Source organism: Carlito syrichta, unplaced genomic scaffold, assembly GCF_000164805.1.
Source record: "Carlito syrichta isolate Samal-C Ts95f unplaced genomic scaffold, Tarsius_syrichta-2.0.1 Scaffold308088, whole genome shotgun sequence".
Taxonomy (NCBI): Eukaryota; Metazoa; Chordata; class Mammalia; order Primates; family Tarsiidae; genus Carlito; species Carlito syrichta.
Genome location: NW_007252184.1, coordinates 431810 through 451415, shown reverse-complemented (window position 1 = coordinate 451415; position 19606 = coordinate 431810). Strand labels below are relative to the sequence as shown.

Genomic DNA, 19606 nt, shown 5'->3' with positions numbered 1-19606 from the left:
GATCCTTCCGCCTCAGCCTTCCAAGTAGCTGGAACTATAGGCGCGTGCTACCACGCCCGGCTCATTTTTGGTTTATTGTAGAGATGAGGTCTCACCAAGTTGCCCCAGGTGGGTTTCGAACCTGCGGGCTCTGGCAATTCACTCACCTCAGCCTCCCAAAGGCGCAGGATTACAGGCTGAGCCACCTTTTAAGAAGCCAAACTGTGAAAAGTAAATATCAAGGAAGAAGTGCTACAAAAAAAGCACACTGTTCATCCACTTCACTTGTCTTTAAGTATGTGAAAAAAATCAGGCATGGTCAAGTCAGAAGCCCCAGGTAAAAGTTTCTATCATATCAACGTGCCTTAGCAATGACACTATGGTTTAGAAATGATATAGTTAGCATATCCAATGCTGGATAATTTTCTCCTCTAAAGTATGAGGCCAAAGCTATTTCAAAGAATAACAATGCTCAGGGAAATGGATTTTGTTTTTCTTCACCCAGATGAGAATTCACACAATGGCTAGCATTCTCCGCCAGGGAAAATTCTTGCAAAACTGGATGGAGTTGAACTTCACTTTATAGCCAGTGCTTATGCGGAAATTATTATTACATGTTCATAAGGGTTTTATGTTGGTATCATATTTTACTGCTAGAGAAGCATTCACGCAATACGTGGCATCTTTAAGTGTTCTTTCATTTACAAATCTGTACTTTGGAGTCAGTAATGACAGACAAGTCCATGCAAATCTCCTGTGATTCCCAAGCCCCTGGGTGGCCTGGGCTGTCTCAGCAGGGATTAACTGCACTGCTGCCTGCAATTGAGGCTGCAAGGACTTCGCAGTTCTACAACCCTCCAAGAGTGTGAGGTGCTTTCGCAGTCATGTTAATTAATGCACTGGATGGCATTCAGGGTAAAACCAGAAATTCAACAGCATTCCCCAGATTGGTAGATCTGAGGTGCCTGACAGAGGCAGGTGAGAAATGACATTTGAGGCCTGGCGATGTCTACTAGCACTCTCATTTATTCATGCTAAAGACATGCTGACACTAACAGTGAACCCACTACTTTGAAAATCATAACTAAGAGCTAAGTTAGAAGTCAGGTTCTGCAGCTAACCTGTCATGGATAAAACCCTCAAACTCCAAGTTTCCTTTTATCATCTTTAGAACAGCACTTAAGGCATGAGGTTTTAGGAGCCTTGAGATGAGGTCAAGCTTGTTGGCCCAGGACCTAAACACACATTTGGTACTCAAGCAACACTCACTTCTGGATGAGCAAAGATAGGATGAGACCAGCAGTTAACAATCATTCCAATCTTTTTCCTCCCAACTCTACCCGCCTTGGTCCAGTCTGACTTTGCAAAGTCAGAAATTGGGCTCTGGACCCATAGATGGGATTCAGGAAAGCCCCTGATTTTGCATGCAAAACTGTGTGTGCGCACGCATGAGCACAATTGAGTGCTTCTGGGAAAGAGTTCACATTTCATTTCAACAGCCTCTTACACAGATTCTCGATCAGAAAAGGCTGACAGTGACCAGTGTGGAGTCCAGCTCAGCCTGCTTCCTGAATAGCTGGTGTGATGGAATGGGAAGACACCGGAGGCAGATGGTTCAAAGTTCCAATGCTGGCTCTGGCCCCTACTCACTCAGTGATCCTGAGCAGAGCCCACTACACCTTGCTGAGAATGCTGTCACCAGTGTACATAGGGGTCAGGCTACCCATCTGCAGAGTTATTAGGAGGATTAAATACAATAACAAATGCCTGCTATACAGTGGCACCGTCTAAGTGCTAGTTTCCCCATTCATTCATAGTCCCTGTTGGGAAAATGGCAAGTTCCCTTTGACTGCAGGACTCAGTACAAGCCTTGTATCTTCCCATTCTTTCGCTTTTTCCTGCACACCATGATCCCCTGTCACCTCCATAACCTTCGTACCTGACTAGACCTAATCTCACTTATCTAGATTTGCCACCCACCTACAGCTCAATGTCCCCTTGATTCCCACCAAGTTCCACAGCCTGGTGTCCCGGCTGTGCTCTCTGATTTCAAGTGGCAGCTCAAAGGAGTGAAAAATAGGAGCTTCAGAATCAAGCCTCTAGGTTCAAACCTTAGACCTCTCCTTTCCTGGATAGTGACCTAAAACAATAACTTAACCTTTCTGTGACTTGGTTCTTCCTCTGTAAAATGGGGGTGATCATAGTTATCTTCCTCACTCAAGAAAAAAGGAATTAAACACTACAAGTACTACCTATCACTATGATCTGACCACAAGAAACAGAAGACTCAGCCGGGCTCGGTGGCTCAGCCTGTAATCCCGCGCCTTTGGGAGGCTGAGGCAAGTGGATTGCCTGAGCCCGCGGGTTCGAGACTCGCCTGGGCAGCGAGACCTCATCTTTAAATAAATCTAAAAATCAGCCAGGCGTGGTAGCGCATGCCTGTAATTCTGGCTACTGGGAAGGCTGAGGCGGAAGGATCGCCGGAGCCCAGCAGGTCGAGGCTGCGGTGGCTGGGAGCGGCCACTGCACTCCAGTCTGGGTGACAGAGTGAGACTCCAACTCACACAAAAAAAAAAGAAACAGAAGACTCCATGTCGCCACATCAGACAAAAGCAGTTTACTGTGAACACATTAAGGACAATGCAGGGGCTGTGGCTGGAAACCTGGCGGCAAGAGGGACCTCATCAGGGGGAATGTGAGTTCTGCCTCTAGCTGACCCAGATGCTCCATGTCTCTGAGATCTGGCCCAGGCTTCTCCACCCTCCTGTCCCACCACCACATCCCATGATTGTGACTGTCATGTCAAAGCCACGTGGAAAACTCTCCATTCCATATTTATATAAATCCTGTCTCTCCAACATTAAGAATTTTTTAACAACAAACACTTCCACACCTGTCCTAGCATCTTCAAGAAAGGCTACTTCACATGGAGAGAGACAAGGACCAAACGGATTGTGAGAGACAAAAATAGTAGTTCGGAACAAAAAGAAAAAGAAAGTAGTGTAAGTGAAAAGCATTTGTAAACTGCAAAGACCTTTGTGAGAGTCCGTTACGTAGATGCTATGAACATCTGAGTCCATGAGGCATCTTCAAGAAGCCTCAGCAGAGGAGCTGACCCAGGTGAGAGTGTCAGCATCAAACAGCCATGGGTGGGACTGACACCTGTGGCCACAGCAGTCTCCGAATGAGAACTTCTGAGAGGCTGTGCCACAAATGAGCTTCAGGCATGCTGAGGTGGCACCATCAGCCCTGGGTCAGCAGGGCATCTTCCACTTATCCCAGTGTGCTGAGCAAACATTATCATTTTCCACGAAGCTTTGGGGTGGGAAGGTTCAGGAGACTCTACTTTAGAACAGAAGTCTGTAGGCCTTTTATGTATAAGGTCGGACAGTAAATTGTTTAAGCTCTGCACACCATACCATCTCTGTGGCAACCACTCAACTCCATCAGTGTGTAGGAAAGCAACCATAGAAAAGAAGAAAAAAACAGCTGTAGTTGTGTGCCAAGAAACTTAACCTATAGACAGTGAAATGGAAATTTCATGTAGTTTTCACATGCCATGGAGTAGTATTCTTCCTTAAGTTTTTTTTGGACTCTTCAAAAAATGTAAAAGCCATTCTTAGCTAATGGGCTATATGAAGACAGACTGGCCCATAGTTTGCAAACGCCCACCCTCAGCCATTACCCCATTACTATCTCTTATCACATGGTCTGAACTTTAAGGCTCTCCTGACATTCTCTGTGGGAACTATGGCTGCCGGAATCTACTCTACTCAATCTTCAGTGACTCACAGAACCGCTAGGACCTCAAAAAATGCTTTTCTTAACAATGTCCTTTGGTAATTCCTAATGAAATTAGAAATTCAAATGAAACACCTTGGGCAGTAGGTCTCAACTGCATTCTGGAACAGTCCATCCCATTAGTGTGGAGCCCCAGGTGCTTAAAGTTCTTTCTGAGGTGCTGTTCATCTCCCTGACTCCTCGCAAGGGCACCTGGGTCTCCCTGATGGTGCTTTCAGAACTAATCCAGTCCTTCTTCCCCAAGATTGCTTCTCATGTTTTTTTATTTGTCAGAGGAGAAAAAAAAAAATGAAAATAATGAACTACTCCCACGACAGAAAAATCCATGCCAAGAGAAGGAGTAAATGTAGAAGATGGAAAACACTACTTTTACCTAAACAACAGCTTCAGAAACAGCCCAGTTCATAGATCTACCAAGTAGTCAAGAAATAACTTAGGAGAATAAAAAAAGATATTTCTTCAACACCTGTCAGAGAAAGTCCTCATTAGGCGTATGTTGGAACAAATGAATGAATAACTGAACAAATAAATGACCATATTTTAGCATGCCAACAGAGAACACTCTCATTCTACTACAACCTGTACAGATCACCAAAACAGAACATCTAGTGAGTGTAAGATTTAGTAGCCTAAATAATTCAAACACAAATGCTAAAGGGCCACATTGATTGTTTAACGCAATTCTTAATTTCCCTGGAGCCAGACTGACTGCCTTAAAAATCACACATGTATATGAATAAGAAACGTGATTACTGACTACCTACGAGGTGTGAGGCACGTTCATATACGTCACCTCATTTAGCCCCTGTGACAAATCCAATTCGACCCTCCTTGCTTCTTAGGGAGTCATGCCACCTAGACAGAAGGAGTGCGGGGCTCCAGGTTTCAAACCCAGATCCACTCAACATTAAAGCCCAAGCACTTTCTGCTGCACAAGACATAAAACTCCATTGATCCTGTTCACTTATAAATTGTGAAATCATTATGAAATGATCCATGGACCAGATCATTACAGAAGATGCCTTTGAAGTGAAGAAGTAGGAAATGATGCAAACCAACACAGGATAATGAATATGTAGGAAACACACCCCCGTACTAACTAGATTTCATACTTTATTTTTATTCTTTTTTTTTTTATAAAGCTGAGAATCTCATTTTGTTGCCCAGGCTGGTCTCAAACTCCTGGGCTCAAGCAATCTTTCCACTTCAGCCTCCAAAAGTGCTGAGATTATAGGATTGAGCCCCTGTGCTCAGCCTCTACTTCATGTTTAAATAAAAAATTATTTAATTCATGATATCACATGTAAACCAGTTAGCACAGCACCAAGCAGTCACCACCCCCACCCCCACCCCCGCCAAAGAACATCCCCTACTTAAAAGTCTAGGAAAATTAATAGAATTAACAGAAAAAAGTATCTAGTTCAAAAAGCCAAAAATGGCCCTAAAAATAAATAAAGAATCCTGTTGCAGTTTTACTTCCAGTCTTTAAGACTTTCTTATTCAAATATTCACTTAAAACTATTTTTGGAGACCAACTCACTTTGGCAAAACACTGAGAGTGATATAGTTTTAAACTCTACTAGCTTTGATCTATGAAACTAAGTTGACTCTTCCAAAAAGAAGTCAAAATTTGGTGTGAAGGGTTCTAGTCTAGCAAATATCTAGTATTTTACCACTTTTTAAATGCTTTTGGATATATTACCTTCCTTCATTTTTACAACAACCCTCAGGAAAGGCAAGTACATTCCCAACTATGATGGTTCAACTTAGATCTTTTGGCTTTATGATGGTAGAAAAGCAACATGCATTTAGTAGAAACTATACTTTGAGTTCCCATACAACCATTCCCCTCTTCACTTTCAGTACAGGATTCAATAAGTTACATGAGCTATTCAACACTTTATTATAAAATAGGCTCTGGGTTAGATGATTTTGCCCAAATATAGGCTAATGAAAGTGTTCTGAGCACGTCTGAGGAAGGCTAAGCTAAAGTATGTTTATCAGTAGATTAGGTCTATTAAATGCAAATTTTTTGACGTATGACATTTTCAATTTTCAATGGGTTTACTGAACATAGCCCCATCATAAGTGAAGGAGCAACTATACAGTGGCTCCCATTTTTTAATTCCTTTTATAAATGTGCAAAAAATGTTTCACAGCATTTACAAGGGAGTTTTCCAATTGAAGTGACAGTAAAACCAACTCAGGCCAGGCACAGTGACTCACGCTTGTAATCCCAGCACTTTGGGAGGACAAGGCAGGAGGATTGCTTGAGCCCAGAAGTTCGTGACCAGCCTGGGCAACACAGTAAGATCTCATCTCTACAGAAAATTAGCCAGGTGTAGTGGCACATGCCTGTAGTCCCAGCTACTCAGGAGGCTGAGGCAGAAGGAACACCTGAGCTCAGCAGGTCAAGGCTACGGTAAACCATGATTGTACCACTGCACTTCAGCCTAGATAATGAGTAAGACCCTGACTCCAAAGAAAGAAAAAAAAAAAAGGAAGAAGAAAAGAAAAATCAACTCAAACTAGCCTAAGCAAAATAAAGGTCTAACTAGTTTGCAATCTGTAAGATCTGCAGGTAAATCTACCCTCAAGTAAAGTTTGACCTGGTCTTTCTCCATCTCTCAGCTCTGCTCTGATCCATACTGACTTCATTCTCAGATGTCATGCAGTGGTGACATAGCTGCTACACTGGATATACCTAGGATGTACACAGCTATATTCTCCAAAGTTCAAGGCCATTGTAAAAGAATATACTCATCTTCTCAGCAGTCCCTATAAAAGTCCTATCACATCTAACTAGGAAACATGCCCACCCCTCAGTCAATCACAATGGCCGGCAATACATACCCTGAGTCATTCATGTTACCCTGAAGTGCCACACAATATTGTCTTCACTGAAGTTCATAAACTGACGGCTGGGTGAAGGTACGGGTCCTCCCCATGGAAAACTGGGAAGGGCATCTAAATACTAAGTTAGAAAGCCAAAAGATGCCCAGGACAGGTGATATGACTTACCCAAAGTCACACTCATACAAAAAGACAACATTAGGACTCCAGCACAAATCTTCACAAGTACTCCAAAAATAGTGGCAAATTATTTTAAAACATACCACTGAATCACAAAAAGTCCTCCACACTGAATCTTTTGGTCACAAATAGCAGTCTAAAATATTTAACGACTGCCTACAGGACTTCAAAGAAACCCACATTCCTTTTACAAAACAGAAAATTTGTAAAATTAAACAAGGTTACTGTTATCGAAATCAAAACCCCTTTATAGTTCTAAATGGCTTCTCACCATCTGGAAAGCCAGGACATTGTAATCAAAAGTAAAAAGGAAAAGCTTTCGACCTATTTTTGTCCCGACAATAATGTAAAGCACTGAGTCCTATTTATTAAGTACCGTCAATGCATGCTATTGCGCTGGCTATTTGCAACTGTAAAATGACACCTATTATTCAGTTAGAGATGAGAATCTCAAGCAGTAGGACGGTTTTTAATAAAAAATAAAATTAAAAATAGATTTGCCGCTGCCTTTTTAATGAAACTAGTAGCTCTGCTGGCTTAGAGGGGAAATGACATATTTCTTGGGATTTTTATATATTGATCTGAGTAGAGCTAAGGAAAAAAAGTTGCCAACATTTGTATCTTTGCGTCTCCTCTCACTACACGTTCCAACCCTTGACCCCTGCACTGTGGGTCTGGGCAGCCAGCACAAGCTCTTCTACCAAAACAAAACAAACCCTCTGAAGCCTGACACATGCAGGTGTCAAGAAACAGCAGGAGTCGGGCTCAGTGGCTCAGCCTGTAATCCTGCGTCTTTGGGAGGCTGAGGTGAGTGGATTGCCTGAGCCCGCGGGTTCGAGACCTGCCTGGGCAGCGAGACCTCATCTCTACAATAAAAAAATCAGCCGGGCGTGGTAGCGCATGCCTGTAATTCTGGCTACTTGGAAGGCTGAGGCGGAAGGATCGCCGGAGCCCAGCAGGTTGAGGCTGTGGTGGCCACGAGCGGCCACTGTACTCCGGTCTGGGCGACAGAGTGAGACTCCAACTCAAAAAAAAAAAAGAAACAGTAGGTACAGTCTGACAGATGTGCGTAACACACATATTCCCAACAGAATTTCCCATGATGATGTATATGACTGGACTGTATACCTTGGAGTATAGATTAGGTATTAGCCATCCCTGGAACCCAGAGTCACAGCATACAGTAAGTACTCATTAAAGATTAAAGTGATTAGTGGTGCCTCCAGTGGATGGATGCCAGAATCCAAAATGCTAGACAGCTTTGCTCTAAAGATCAAACCAAGAAACTAAAAAGAGATCAACAGAGGTAAATGGAGGAAGACTGGTAAGGTCATGGGTAGATCCAAGACTTACATGAGGGTTTATTCAAACCTACCACTACTCTCCCCAGAGGTCCCATCACTTCTCCAGAATTCTCTTCCCACCCCCAACCTGGCCGAATCTCTACCAAAACGTTACTGATGAAAATAAGCCCATCCTGCAAGTCTGGTGCAGTAAAATAAGTCTAAGGGCCAAAGGTGGCCATAAGAGCATGTATAAGCAACTCAGCTCCTACAGTCTGTCCCTGCACCCTCCCTCCTAATTCTTTATCTAGCATTTCCTTTCCTAGGTGGCTAGCAGGATTAGCGGGGAAAAAAACTCTTATTTACAGAAATATACTTGCAACCCTGGACTACAGCTGTGCTCTGTGTGGTGTCCCTGGCCCTGAAAGATAGGACATCTCCTGAGACCCTCTAAGGTGTCTTGGTTTTATTGAAGGCAAATAAAGATGAGCAGCAGGTGAAACAAGCATTAGAAATGATTAAGTGTTCAATATACAGGCTTTCCAACCTGGGGAGAGTCCCAATGAGACTGTTCGTTTCCCAGATTCAATGTCTTCCTCCTGCTACAGTGCTCCCTGACACAGGGGCTCGGCCAGGAGGTTAGTAAAAGAGCAAGCAGAGAGTTCGGAGTGTACACCAAGTGCATCTCCAACCGGGCTCTCCCTTTGGTGCTTTCCACGCAGAAAATAATTTCAGCACAGTTTCCGCTTAGGAGGAGAAGGCAGCACTGGAAACCAGAAGGCAGGTGATCTCTCTTCCTTGGGGACCTTGTGTAAGAGGTTTAAAAACTAATGAATCGGGGGCTAGCGGGACTGAGTAGCACAAGGAACAGCTGCCAAGGGCTCTGGGCACCAGCAATTGGCCTGCTATGTGAACTTGGACACAACACCTTCTCTCTGTGGGCTTCAGTTTCCTGGTTTATGAAATAAGCGGGTTTCCAAACTTTGCTTTTTCCAAACAGCAAATGAAACACTGTTCCAAATGAAATCTTATGGGCAAACTTCACCATCTAAAACATACAGGTGAAATCGGTGTGACTGAAGTGCGCTTGCAGGATTCTGAAGCCCCACTTACCCAAGTCTCTCCCCCTAACCTCTCCCAGCCTCCAGAAACCCAGATTATTGGAAGTTCATGGAAAGGTGCCAGAAAACTAGATAATCTTTTATTTCTTTTTTTATTTTTTTGAGTTGGAGTCTCACTCTGTCACCCAGACTAAAGTGCAGTTGAACTCTCCTGGCTACCGCAGCCTCGACCTGCTGGGCTTCAGCAATCCTTCGGCCTCAGCCTTCCAAGTAGCTGGAACTACAGGCGCACACTACCACACCCAGTTACTTTTTTTAAATTTATTGTAGAGATGAGGTCTCGCCAGGTTGCCCAGGCGGGTCTGGAACCCGTGGGCTCAGACAACCCACTCACCTCGGCCTCCCAAAGCACTGGGATTACAGGCTGAGCCACCAAGCCGGGCCTAGATAATCTTCTTAACATCACACTAAGTTGAAACATTTCAGGGTGTTACTTATGAAGGACCTTATGATACCTATCCATAGAAAATGGCTGGGAAATAGACTAGATCATTATTCCATTTAAAATTATTTATCATGGAAAATGTCAATCCAGATGTGGGGGCTCACTTCTGTAATCCCAGCACTTTGGGAGATCAAGGCAGGAGGAGTGCTTGTGCCCAGGAGTTATAGACTAGCCTGGGCAACACAGTGAGACCTCATCTCTACAAAAAATAAAAATTGAAAATTAGCCATGCATGGTGGCATGCGCCTGTAGTCTCAGCTATTTGGGCGGCTGAGGAGGAAGGATCACTTGAGCCCAGGAGGTCGAGGCCACAGTGAGTCATGACTGTGCCACTGCACTCCAGCCTGAGTGACAGAGGGAGACCCCAGACTCAAAAGAGAGAGAGAAAGAGAAAAGGAAAATGTCAAACATAAAGAAGAGAGTCCCTATATAGCTATGACCCAAAGTCAACAATTATCAAGTCACGGCTGATCTTGTTTCATCTCTACCCTATTCATTTCCATTACCCCACTTCCACCCCCGGCCCTGATTATTTTGAAGCAAATCCCCAATATACTATCATCTCAGTCATGAATATTTCAAAACCTTTAAGATTTTGAAAAATTAAATCTTAATTTAATTACCACATTAAGAAAAAACAAAAACATGAATTCCTTAACATCATCTGCCATTCACAGGCACTGGCTCCATCACTTCCTCTTACAATGTACCTGGTAAAGAACGGAGCGGTTTATCTCCAGAGTTTTCCACTGCCTGAACTCTCACGAGTGCATCTCTATCATTTAACCTGTGCCTCTGCCCTTCATATTTCCTGTGATTCCAAAGCTGGATCTAGGGTCTTGATGAGATTCAAGTTCTATCAGGAGGCGCATAACATTTGATTGTTTCTCTTGTGATGTTGGTTACCGATTAACATTTTCTGTGTCAGGCTGATTATTTTTCAGCTTCTTATCCATCTTCCAAAATGATGCATGCACATACAAATATATAAAGCTATATTTTCCTATTCTTACCCAAACTGTACTAAATTCTACCACTGTTCTGCAACTTTTCAGTGATCAATGTGAATACTAATTTTTTAAAAGTAAGAACTCTGCACCTGTAGTTCCGGCTACTTAGAAGGCTGAGGTGAAAGGATCGCCGGAGCCCAGCAGGTCGAGGCTGCAGTGGCCAGGAGCGGCCACTGCCCTCTAGTCTGGGTGACAGAGTGAGACTCCAACTCAAAAAAAAAAAAAAAAAAAAGTAAGAACTCCATAAGATATGCTTCAGATATGCACAATATTGAACATAGTTCAAATTCTAACAATTCAGAAGACATTTGTCCAGGACAGAGCTTTATACAAAGTACATGAATAGTAAATAGTCCCTGAATAAATAGCTAGTACTATGAAATTCTTCAACTGAGTAGAGATACACTATGAACTGACCCACACAAGGACTCCACCAGATGTATTATGTGATACCTTCAAGTCTTCTAAAAACCCTCAACATCTTTCTTCTCAGATTATAAACTAGGAAAGGCCAAACAATTCCCGATATTCACCATTCCACATTTTGCCATGTTTTTTAAACAGCTGCCTAAAAAACCAGCATGACTCCATCTTTTATCGTCTTAATTCACTCATTCATCAGGTCTCTCCTCCCTCCAAATAGCTTAAGTATAAGCCACAGCCCCTGACCAAAAACCAAACCAGTAATTCACTAATGCCACCCCCACTAATGCTAACTGGTGGTTACAAAACTGACAGTCTGTTTCATGTTGCCAGAGTCTTAAGGACCCCAAAATGATCAAGGTCACCATTTTTGCTTCATAGTGACTAGGAGTTTCTGTGAATAGTAGGGACTCTGTATAGTCAATTAATAGTTCTATAAAAGAAGTCAGAGACATGAGCAATCAAAACTAAACCAAACAACATTTTTTTAAGTCCTCTGTAGGTTGCTTTTTGTTTTGTTTCATTTTGTTTTTTACTAGCATGCTGCTGCTGCTGTGGTCCTCTGCTGTGAAAGCCTAGAATACAAACAAGTAGGTGCTTATCAGGAAAAGTCTAATTGAAAATCTCCCACACATTGTATCTCAGCCACCCCAATATTTTTTATTACTAACATGCTTATATCTAAAGTACACAATCTAAGAGGATGAAAACAAGACGGTGGATACGTAGATTTTTTTTTTTTTGGAGTTGGAGTCTCACTCTGTCACCCAGACTGGAGTGCAGTGGCCGCTTTCGGCCACCGCAGCCTCGCCTGCTGGGGTCCGGCGATCCTTCTGCCTCAGCCTTCCAAGTAGCTGGCACTACAGGTGCGCGCTACCACGCCCGGTTTATTTTTTGATTTATTGTAGAGAGGAGGTCTCGCCAAGTTGCCCAGGCGGGTCTTGAACCCGTGGGTTCAGGCAATTCACTCACCTCAGCCTCCCAAAGGTGCAGGATTGCAGGCTGAGCCACCAAGCCCAGCTGATATGTAGATTTTTAAACCAGGCTCACAGGCCCAAGGAGGCAGCAGGGTAAGAAGGGGCAGGTGTTAAGAGTTTGGGGCCAGCACCTCTCTTTCCCTCCCCATCCCCAACTCGGAGGCCAATGAATTACTCAGAGTAAAAGTCATTTCCTCCAGCATCAGTGCAGAGAAGGGAAGACACCCTCTGCAACCTACCCCGCCCCCCTCCACCACCACCAGGAGCCCACCCAGCGTGACTCAAATTCTGCCTTAACCAAAAAAGAGAAGGGGCTCTTCCTGAAGCCACACTGAGACAGAGATGCCCCACACTCCTTGCACTCACTCTGCCAGGCATAAGTCCCAAATCCCAGTGGTCTCACCACAGGCATGTGTATCCCCCAGTTAAAGACCCTTCATTCTGAATAAACTGGCATTGCGTTAATTACTCAAGACATGACCTTTTGATTCATTCCAGAAGATGAATAAATGGTGAATGGTGAGGCAGAGGGACCTGGGGTCAGGTCCTTGATTTGTCCCAAGCTGGTCCAGGGCGAGTAACTTTTCTGAGATGCCTCTTCTGGTCTCTGAATTGGGAGACCCAGTTCACTACTTCCTAAGGCTTCTGAAAGGATTGACAAGACTAATTGCACAATAAGGACGAATTCCTTTCTCCTCCACTCCACCCCACCCCCTGTGCGCCCTCTGCTTCCATGTTCTTACCCCAGCTACTCCACCTGCACCCTTCACTGAGGACAGTTCCTGGACCATTTGCCAGCAGATACCTGCTCTACTGGTGTGGACCTGCACAGAAAGATGAGCAGGTTATAACGCCCTGGTGCCATCTGTGGTCTAGGGATGATGCTGCACCATCAGTCTCATCACTAGGCAATGCCTCTGCCTCCCGGAGTCTCCCCAGGATAGAACGCTGCATCCAAATAAACCTATCCCTTAAACTCCAGGTCCGCTTCACAGAGCATCCCAACCACCTGGGATGCACATACAAATTTATAAAACCATATCTTCCTATTTTTACCCAAACTGTATTAAATTCTTAGTAAGCAAATGTCATTTCTTCATGAATTAGTGACCTCTGCACATGACATCCTTGCACCCTACCCAACTTCACTGTCACTTCAACAGTACCCCTGTATCCTGGAGGACATGGGTTCTGGGGCTGAAGGCAGGAGCTCCAGTGGCTCAGATTAGGCCTATAACCTTCAAACAAGGGTTGGAACTCATATCAACAGGCAGCACTTACTGATGATGAACTAGGTACTGGGAACCAGGCTAGGAGTTTCAAGTGCATTAATTCCTTTCATGCTTATTACAACACTGTGGTGTAGGTACAACTGTTGCCCCAATTTTCCACATGAGTAAACATCAAGGCACAAAGAGATTAAATAACAAGTCCAGGGTCACATGGGCTGGTAAGGGACAGGAGGCCAGGCAGTTTGGCTCTGCAGCCTGGAAGCCTTTCCAACTGAAAAATAAAAGGAGGAGAAACTTCTGTCGAGAAACCACCACTGACCACAACCACACATATTTAAGTCCCTCAGGAGAAAAGTGTTATGAAGACTAATGATCAGAATATCTGAGCACAAACCAGGTCCCACCACCACCATAGCAGCACAGCCTTTTAACAGGGACTTACCTTTTCTAACCTTGGTTTCCCCATCTAAAAGACAAGTGTCCTATATAATAGCTCTCACATCCTAGGATTGTTAGCAAGCAAACCAGGAAGCAGAGTCTTAAGACTTTGACACGACGTCAGAGATCCTAGTTCAACTCTAGGATGCAAGACCTGCTGGCTGGTCTGTGGTTAGGGAGTTCAGCCTCTATGCCTTTGATTCTTCATTGCAAAGGGGAAGAACAATGAACATATTCCTGGTACCAAATGAGGTAACACACATACATGCTGAATACAGTGTCCAGGAAATAATAAACACCCAATATAGCCAGGCATGGTGGCGCAGGCCTGTAGTTCCAACTACTTGGAAGGCTGAGGCAGAAAGATGGCCTGAGTCCAGCAGGTCGAGGCTGTGGTGGCCATGTGCCACTGCCCTCCAGCCTAGGCGACAGAATGAGACCCTGACTCCAGGAAAAAAAAAAAAAACCAATAAATGACAAATAAAAGTATCATTATTATTATTGTCATGACTTGAAATTCCACAGGATGAAATCTTTCCTTTTTAATACGGGCAGACTTTATTACCTTACTAACACATATTCCAATTTAAATCCTCAAACAACAAAATATGACTCAGAGTAGAGGGGGATAGGAGAGAAGGTAGCAGCTGGGTGCTAGGCCTCTCACCTAGTGGGTGCAGGGGTCTTACTGATCTCCCCTTCCTTATTACAATTTCACCATGGCCTCTGCTATGCCCCTCCCACCCCATTCCTGCTCCCAAGACCTTGCAAGTAACCTAAAGGGTCTTTAGAAAATATATCACCTAAGCAAGTCTACATCTGCTGAATGATAATGACAAGGTTCCTATGGCAACCCTCAATTCTAAAGTTTGGATAGTAGAAGACAGAGAGGGATCATTTAGCACCTGGCTTATGGGTGAAACGCCTTGAAACTGCATGTTATTTTTTTCTCTCTACAATTAGAGCAAGGCCTCACACTTTTACGGCACATAACTGCTTATAAGATATTTTCACACATATATGAGATAAGGAAGAGAAACTACTGCCCCTGTTTTCTACAAGTTAAAAACCTAACAACTGGAGTTAAGAGCTCATGTTGTAAAAACCAAGATAAGATCTGTGTCTCTTGATTCCCAAACCAGAGCTCTCCTCTAGACCCCAGTCTTCTCTCTGCTTTCAAACCTTGAGACATATAAATCCAATCTTTGCATTTCTGCCTTCTACTACATTCTGGTTTGTTTCCACACCCACCAAATGTAAGCATGACTTAGCTCTCCAATTAAACTGTATACATGTCTATCCAACGCCATCCAGCTAGTTATTATCATCTACTCATTTAGATAGCGATGCCTATGGTAAAGTTTTATTCACCATAAGACAATGCCACAGGCTGCAGTTAAAGACGACCACGCACATACCTGCAGTCAAACCATGTCAGGATTATTGGTTCACTGCCACGAGAGAGAGACGATACCACAGAGGTAGGTGTCTCAGTAAGAGGGTGTTAGGAAGAGTTCATCATACAATACCGAACGTGTTCTGGGACTTAGGGTTAGGGTTCAAGGAAGTGTGGTTTTGCTCTGGATTGGGCTCTGTCATAAAGCAGAAATTCTACAACTGGGCATCTCCATAATTCTTCTCCAAGAGGTAGGAAGAGGAACAGAACAGAGCTAAAGGCATAACTGGTAAAGAAACAGAGATTATGTGAGCTGAGAGCAGGGAATGACCAGTCATTTTTGTACACTGCAGTGTTTCTGCTTTTATCTGTGCTTGGTGTTGATGATGGAGCAGCCATGTTTCTGTCTTGTTCTGTCCTCAATATAAAGTGACCCTGTCCCATGTCAGTGTTCTGTGAAACTATTTATGCCCAATAAGAGAATACCACAGCCTAGCTATCAGAGCTGGGTGGCTCTAAACTGACAGCATTCGGCAGCCACTGGTCTATTTAAATGTTCTCAATAACTTGCTCACAATACCTGTTTGTGAAAGGCAATTCAAGGGTGTCTGGGTGTAAGATAAATAAAGATCACGTCCCTTAATGAGGCTACATTCCACTGAAGGTAACATTTGTTGTATGTTCATAAAAGATAAACATAACAAATAAACAACTAAATCATACCATCTGGTTAGAAGGTGATAAGTGCTATGGAAATAAAGAAAGGCAGAGAGCAGGATGAAGGGGAATGCAGAGACCAGGCGAGGGGCGCAGTGATAAATGAGGGGCCAGGTGAGCCCTCCACCATGTGACATTTAAATGGTCTTAAAGGAAACAAAGAGGGTGACCAGGAAAAAAAAAAAAGCCATCCAGAGAGAAATTAGCACCACTGTCTCATTTCAGAACTGAGACAACTGGACCTGGAGAGATCTAAGAACTGGTCCAAAACCTTACAATTCAATGGCAGAAACAGGCAGAACCCGGATCTCCAGATTCCCTGCCTTTAGCTACCCTTTCTGTAATGAACTGGATATACAAGGTCATTTCGTGTAGGACAGAATCCAGAAACAACTCCAGAGTCACAGGCAGAAGTGCAAGTTCTGAAACCAGAAAGAGCTTCTGCAATCCGACCACACACAGGTTTGCAATACTTGTGTGTATCCGTACCAACCTGCTAAGTGTTACCTACTAAGTGGTCCCAAGAGGTCCAACCATGAGCCTCATTCAACAGAAGGGAACAGGAGGCTGTGAACATCTTTTGTTCAACATCACATCAATGGTAAAAGGCAGGGTTTATTTTCAGACCCAGGCTGCATAATTTCATAGCTCTGTTATGCAAAACACCACACACCGGCATGATGTTCACAGATTATATGTGGTCTAGAGAACCCCTAATAATACCTACTTCACAGATAGCTGTGAGACTTAAATAAGTATGCCTCCATATGCCTAAGAGAGCAAGGACATGAAAAAACACCAGCTCCTTTCCTACATGTGTTGAGTTGGAAAAAGCCTGGTGTCAGCACATGTCCACAAGAACAGGGACTTTGCCTGTTTTGCTATATCCTCAAAACGTGCCTCAGAGTGGGCACTAAAACGCCTCTGAACTCTGAACGGAGGGACAGATAGATGGATGGAACCTCCTCCTTCTGCTCTTTGTTGTCAACACTCTAAGGAACCCCCAAGAACATCTCTGTTTCCCTTGCCAGCAAGCCCACAGCCAGCCAGATGCCCAGTCTGGCCTTACTGGGCAGTCCTCGTAGATGCTGAACAAGGTAAGTTGCCTACGGGGTTTAAGAAGTCCACCAAAGCATCCTAGATGGACCCCAAAATCCATCTGTATCAAAGACATAAAATCAAATGAGTATCACATTCAAGTAGTTAGCAAGCTGCCAAGAGTTGATAAATGCAACTTAAAATAAATTCTAAAATAAAAGTGAGTATTAATTACTTTAGCAGTCGACAGCAAAATATATCTCTTTCTCATCCTAGGAGCACCCCTTTTTATAGCTCCATGGCTGACCCTTCGCTCATATCAGCCCTCTCCATCATGAGTCTTATTTTAAAAAAGCACCAAGTAAATTCCCCAGCAGTCTAATCAAGCTCCCTTACTCACTTGAAGGGTACCCTTCATAGAAAAGCAGTCACTTGATAAATTCCAGGAAAGTAAAAATAAAACATAATGGAAAAAATTGTCTAATCATCATGGCTAATTACAAAGAAAGAGCAAATCACTTTTTTCTCCCCAAGTGTCCCTGTTCTATTAAGAAAAGACCAATTTAACAAAGACATCCTGTGTTACTGGTATGAGTAGGAACAGAAGAAATCTTGGGAAAGGCAGCTGTTACTTATAAAACCAGAAAGGTGAGCTTTTGGAATCATTATTCATAAACATATTGGTGACATATTTAAATACATATGACTTATCAGCTAGATCCAAGAGCCTGGGGAAGGAGAGTGGGGTACCATGTTGATTCCACAGCAAGGCTGTGCCCTCCACAAGCTGAAGCTGACTGTGGTACTACAGAAACCAAGATTCAGAACCACAGGGCATTCAAAGAGGGAGGGTGCTTTCCAGCCAAAGAGGATTGAGAAGTCTTCTTGGAGAAGGTGTTTTAAGTGGGGCCTTGAATGATGGGTGGGAGGTGAAAGGGTGAAGGGGGAAACTGAGCGGGCCCTAATGACGTGCTGGTCACTCCGTGTGCCCCCTACCTGTCCAACCCAGAAAGAATCAGGCAAGAGACCTCCGAGGCCAGAGGGCTCTCATTCCTCACAGGGTTTTGTGCCACCACTCCCAGGACCCATGTTTTCAGAACACATATATGGAATGTCAGTCAGCATGCTGGGAATCAGAATTTCAGAGATGGGGCTTAGTCCCATGCTTTAGGGAAAGCCCCCCAAACCACAGATTAACATTATCTCAGCTTTCAAAGTAGGACAAATGAGACTTAGAGAGGGAATCCTTCCTTTTCAGTCATTCAATGAATATTTATTGAGTACCAACCTCAGGATACAACAGTGAATAAAACAAAAACACCTGTCCTGCCTTCATTACACATTTCTGGTCATAGAGTCCTCACTGTAATGCCATCACTATCATTCCTTGCCTTGTCCCTTGTTTTTTTGTCTTTTGTTCTTTGTTTTTTTAGATAAGGAAACTGAAGCATAAAAGGTTAAGAGAACACAAATAATAAGTGATGGGGTTGGGACTATGCATTGGCATTTGGCGACACCCCCTCACTTCAGTGCTGAGTTAGAAAAAGCCTGGTGTCTTGGACACCCAGACCTGCCCTGGCACCTGGTTGGTGACTATGTACAAGGAAGGGTCTCCCATCTCAGAAGTGGGGACGGGGAGAGGGGAGGGGGACAGTAGAAGAGCACTCCATGCTGGACTTCCACTGACAAGATTCCAGAATGTTCTATGTGCAGAGTCCAACCACAGTGCTGAACAGTAGCTATCCATGGACCAGCTTTTGGTTACTTGAAGGGTAACCTTGAAGGGTAACCTTCATAGAAAAGGGGTCACTTGATAAATTCCAGGAAAGTAAACATAAAACATAATGGAAAAGATTGTCTAATCATTATTTGACAATGGAAATGTTGTTCACCCAGACAGCCACACACCCTTCCACAGAAGTGGGCTGGAACCATTCCTGATGGGACAAATTGGGTGGCAGGTCTGAGCAGTCACTTCCCCTCAGGGTCTCATGAGGTCCAAATTAAGAAGCTGAAATGTAGCCTTGATGTTTCCCCCGGATCCTAGCAGTGATAAACAGAGGTCCATTGATCATCAGCAAAGAGAATAAAACACAGAGGGGAGATCCTACCAGAAATGCGAATCAGAAACCATTTCCAGGTATCTTCTTTGGTGGAAGACCCAGAACAAAGCCCTGAACCCAAAGGAGGCCAGTCAAGCCCAAGGCTGGTGCTTCTGCTTTTGGCCCTGTGATTATAGGCAAGTTACTTCAGCATAGATCGCCCAGCTGAGAAATAACAACTTTCAAAGGTTTCTGTGAGGATTTAATAAAACAGCTTTAAAAATGCTTCACGTCTTACCTGGCACACGACAGGTACTCTACACATGGCTGATGCATCTGAGAGTGTTTCTTAATGTAGGTTCTGAAAAATAAATAAGGCCCCTTTAAGGTTAGCTGTCAGATGAACCTGTCGGCCATTATCTTTTTTTTTTTTAATCCTCCTCCCCCAACTTTTGTTTTGCTGAGAGCAAGCAGAAAAAGTGAAAATGACATCTTAGAGTGAAGGTCCATGGGGCAGACAGAACAGTGGCCTCTGGGAGCTCACATGCCTCTTTTATTCTAAGCTGGAAGCCAAGAGAAACAGATTCCCCTCAAGGGCAGGAGAAAATCCATTATGAGCTTTTGATACCCAAACAACCAGGGAGCCCCAAAAGGCCAGAATTCAAAAGATG

The 19606-nt window shown here is 43.8% G+C and overlaps 1 protein-coding gene across 1 annotated transcript in view; it reads right to left on the bottom strand.

The window, feature by feature from the left end:
* Positions 1-19292, bottom strand: part of LARGE1 (LARGE xylosyl- and glucuronyltransferase 1) — a 515425-nt gene extending 496133 nt beyond the window's left edge. Inside the window, exon 1 of the mRNA XM_008064872.2 lies at positions 19234-19292. Coding sequence (XP_008063063.1) covers positions 19234-19271 — 38 coding nt within the window. The 5' untranslated portion in view covers positions 19272-19292. The remainder of the gene's footprint in view (positions 1-19233) is intronic.
* Between the last annotated feature and the right edge of the window lie 314 nt (positions 19293-19606).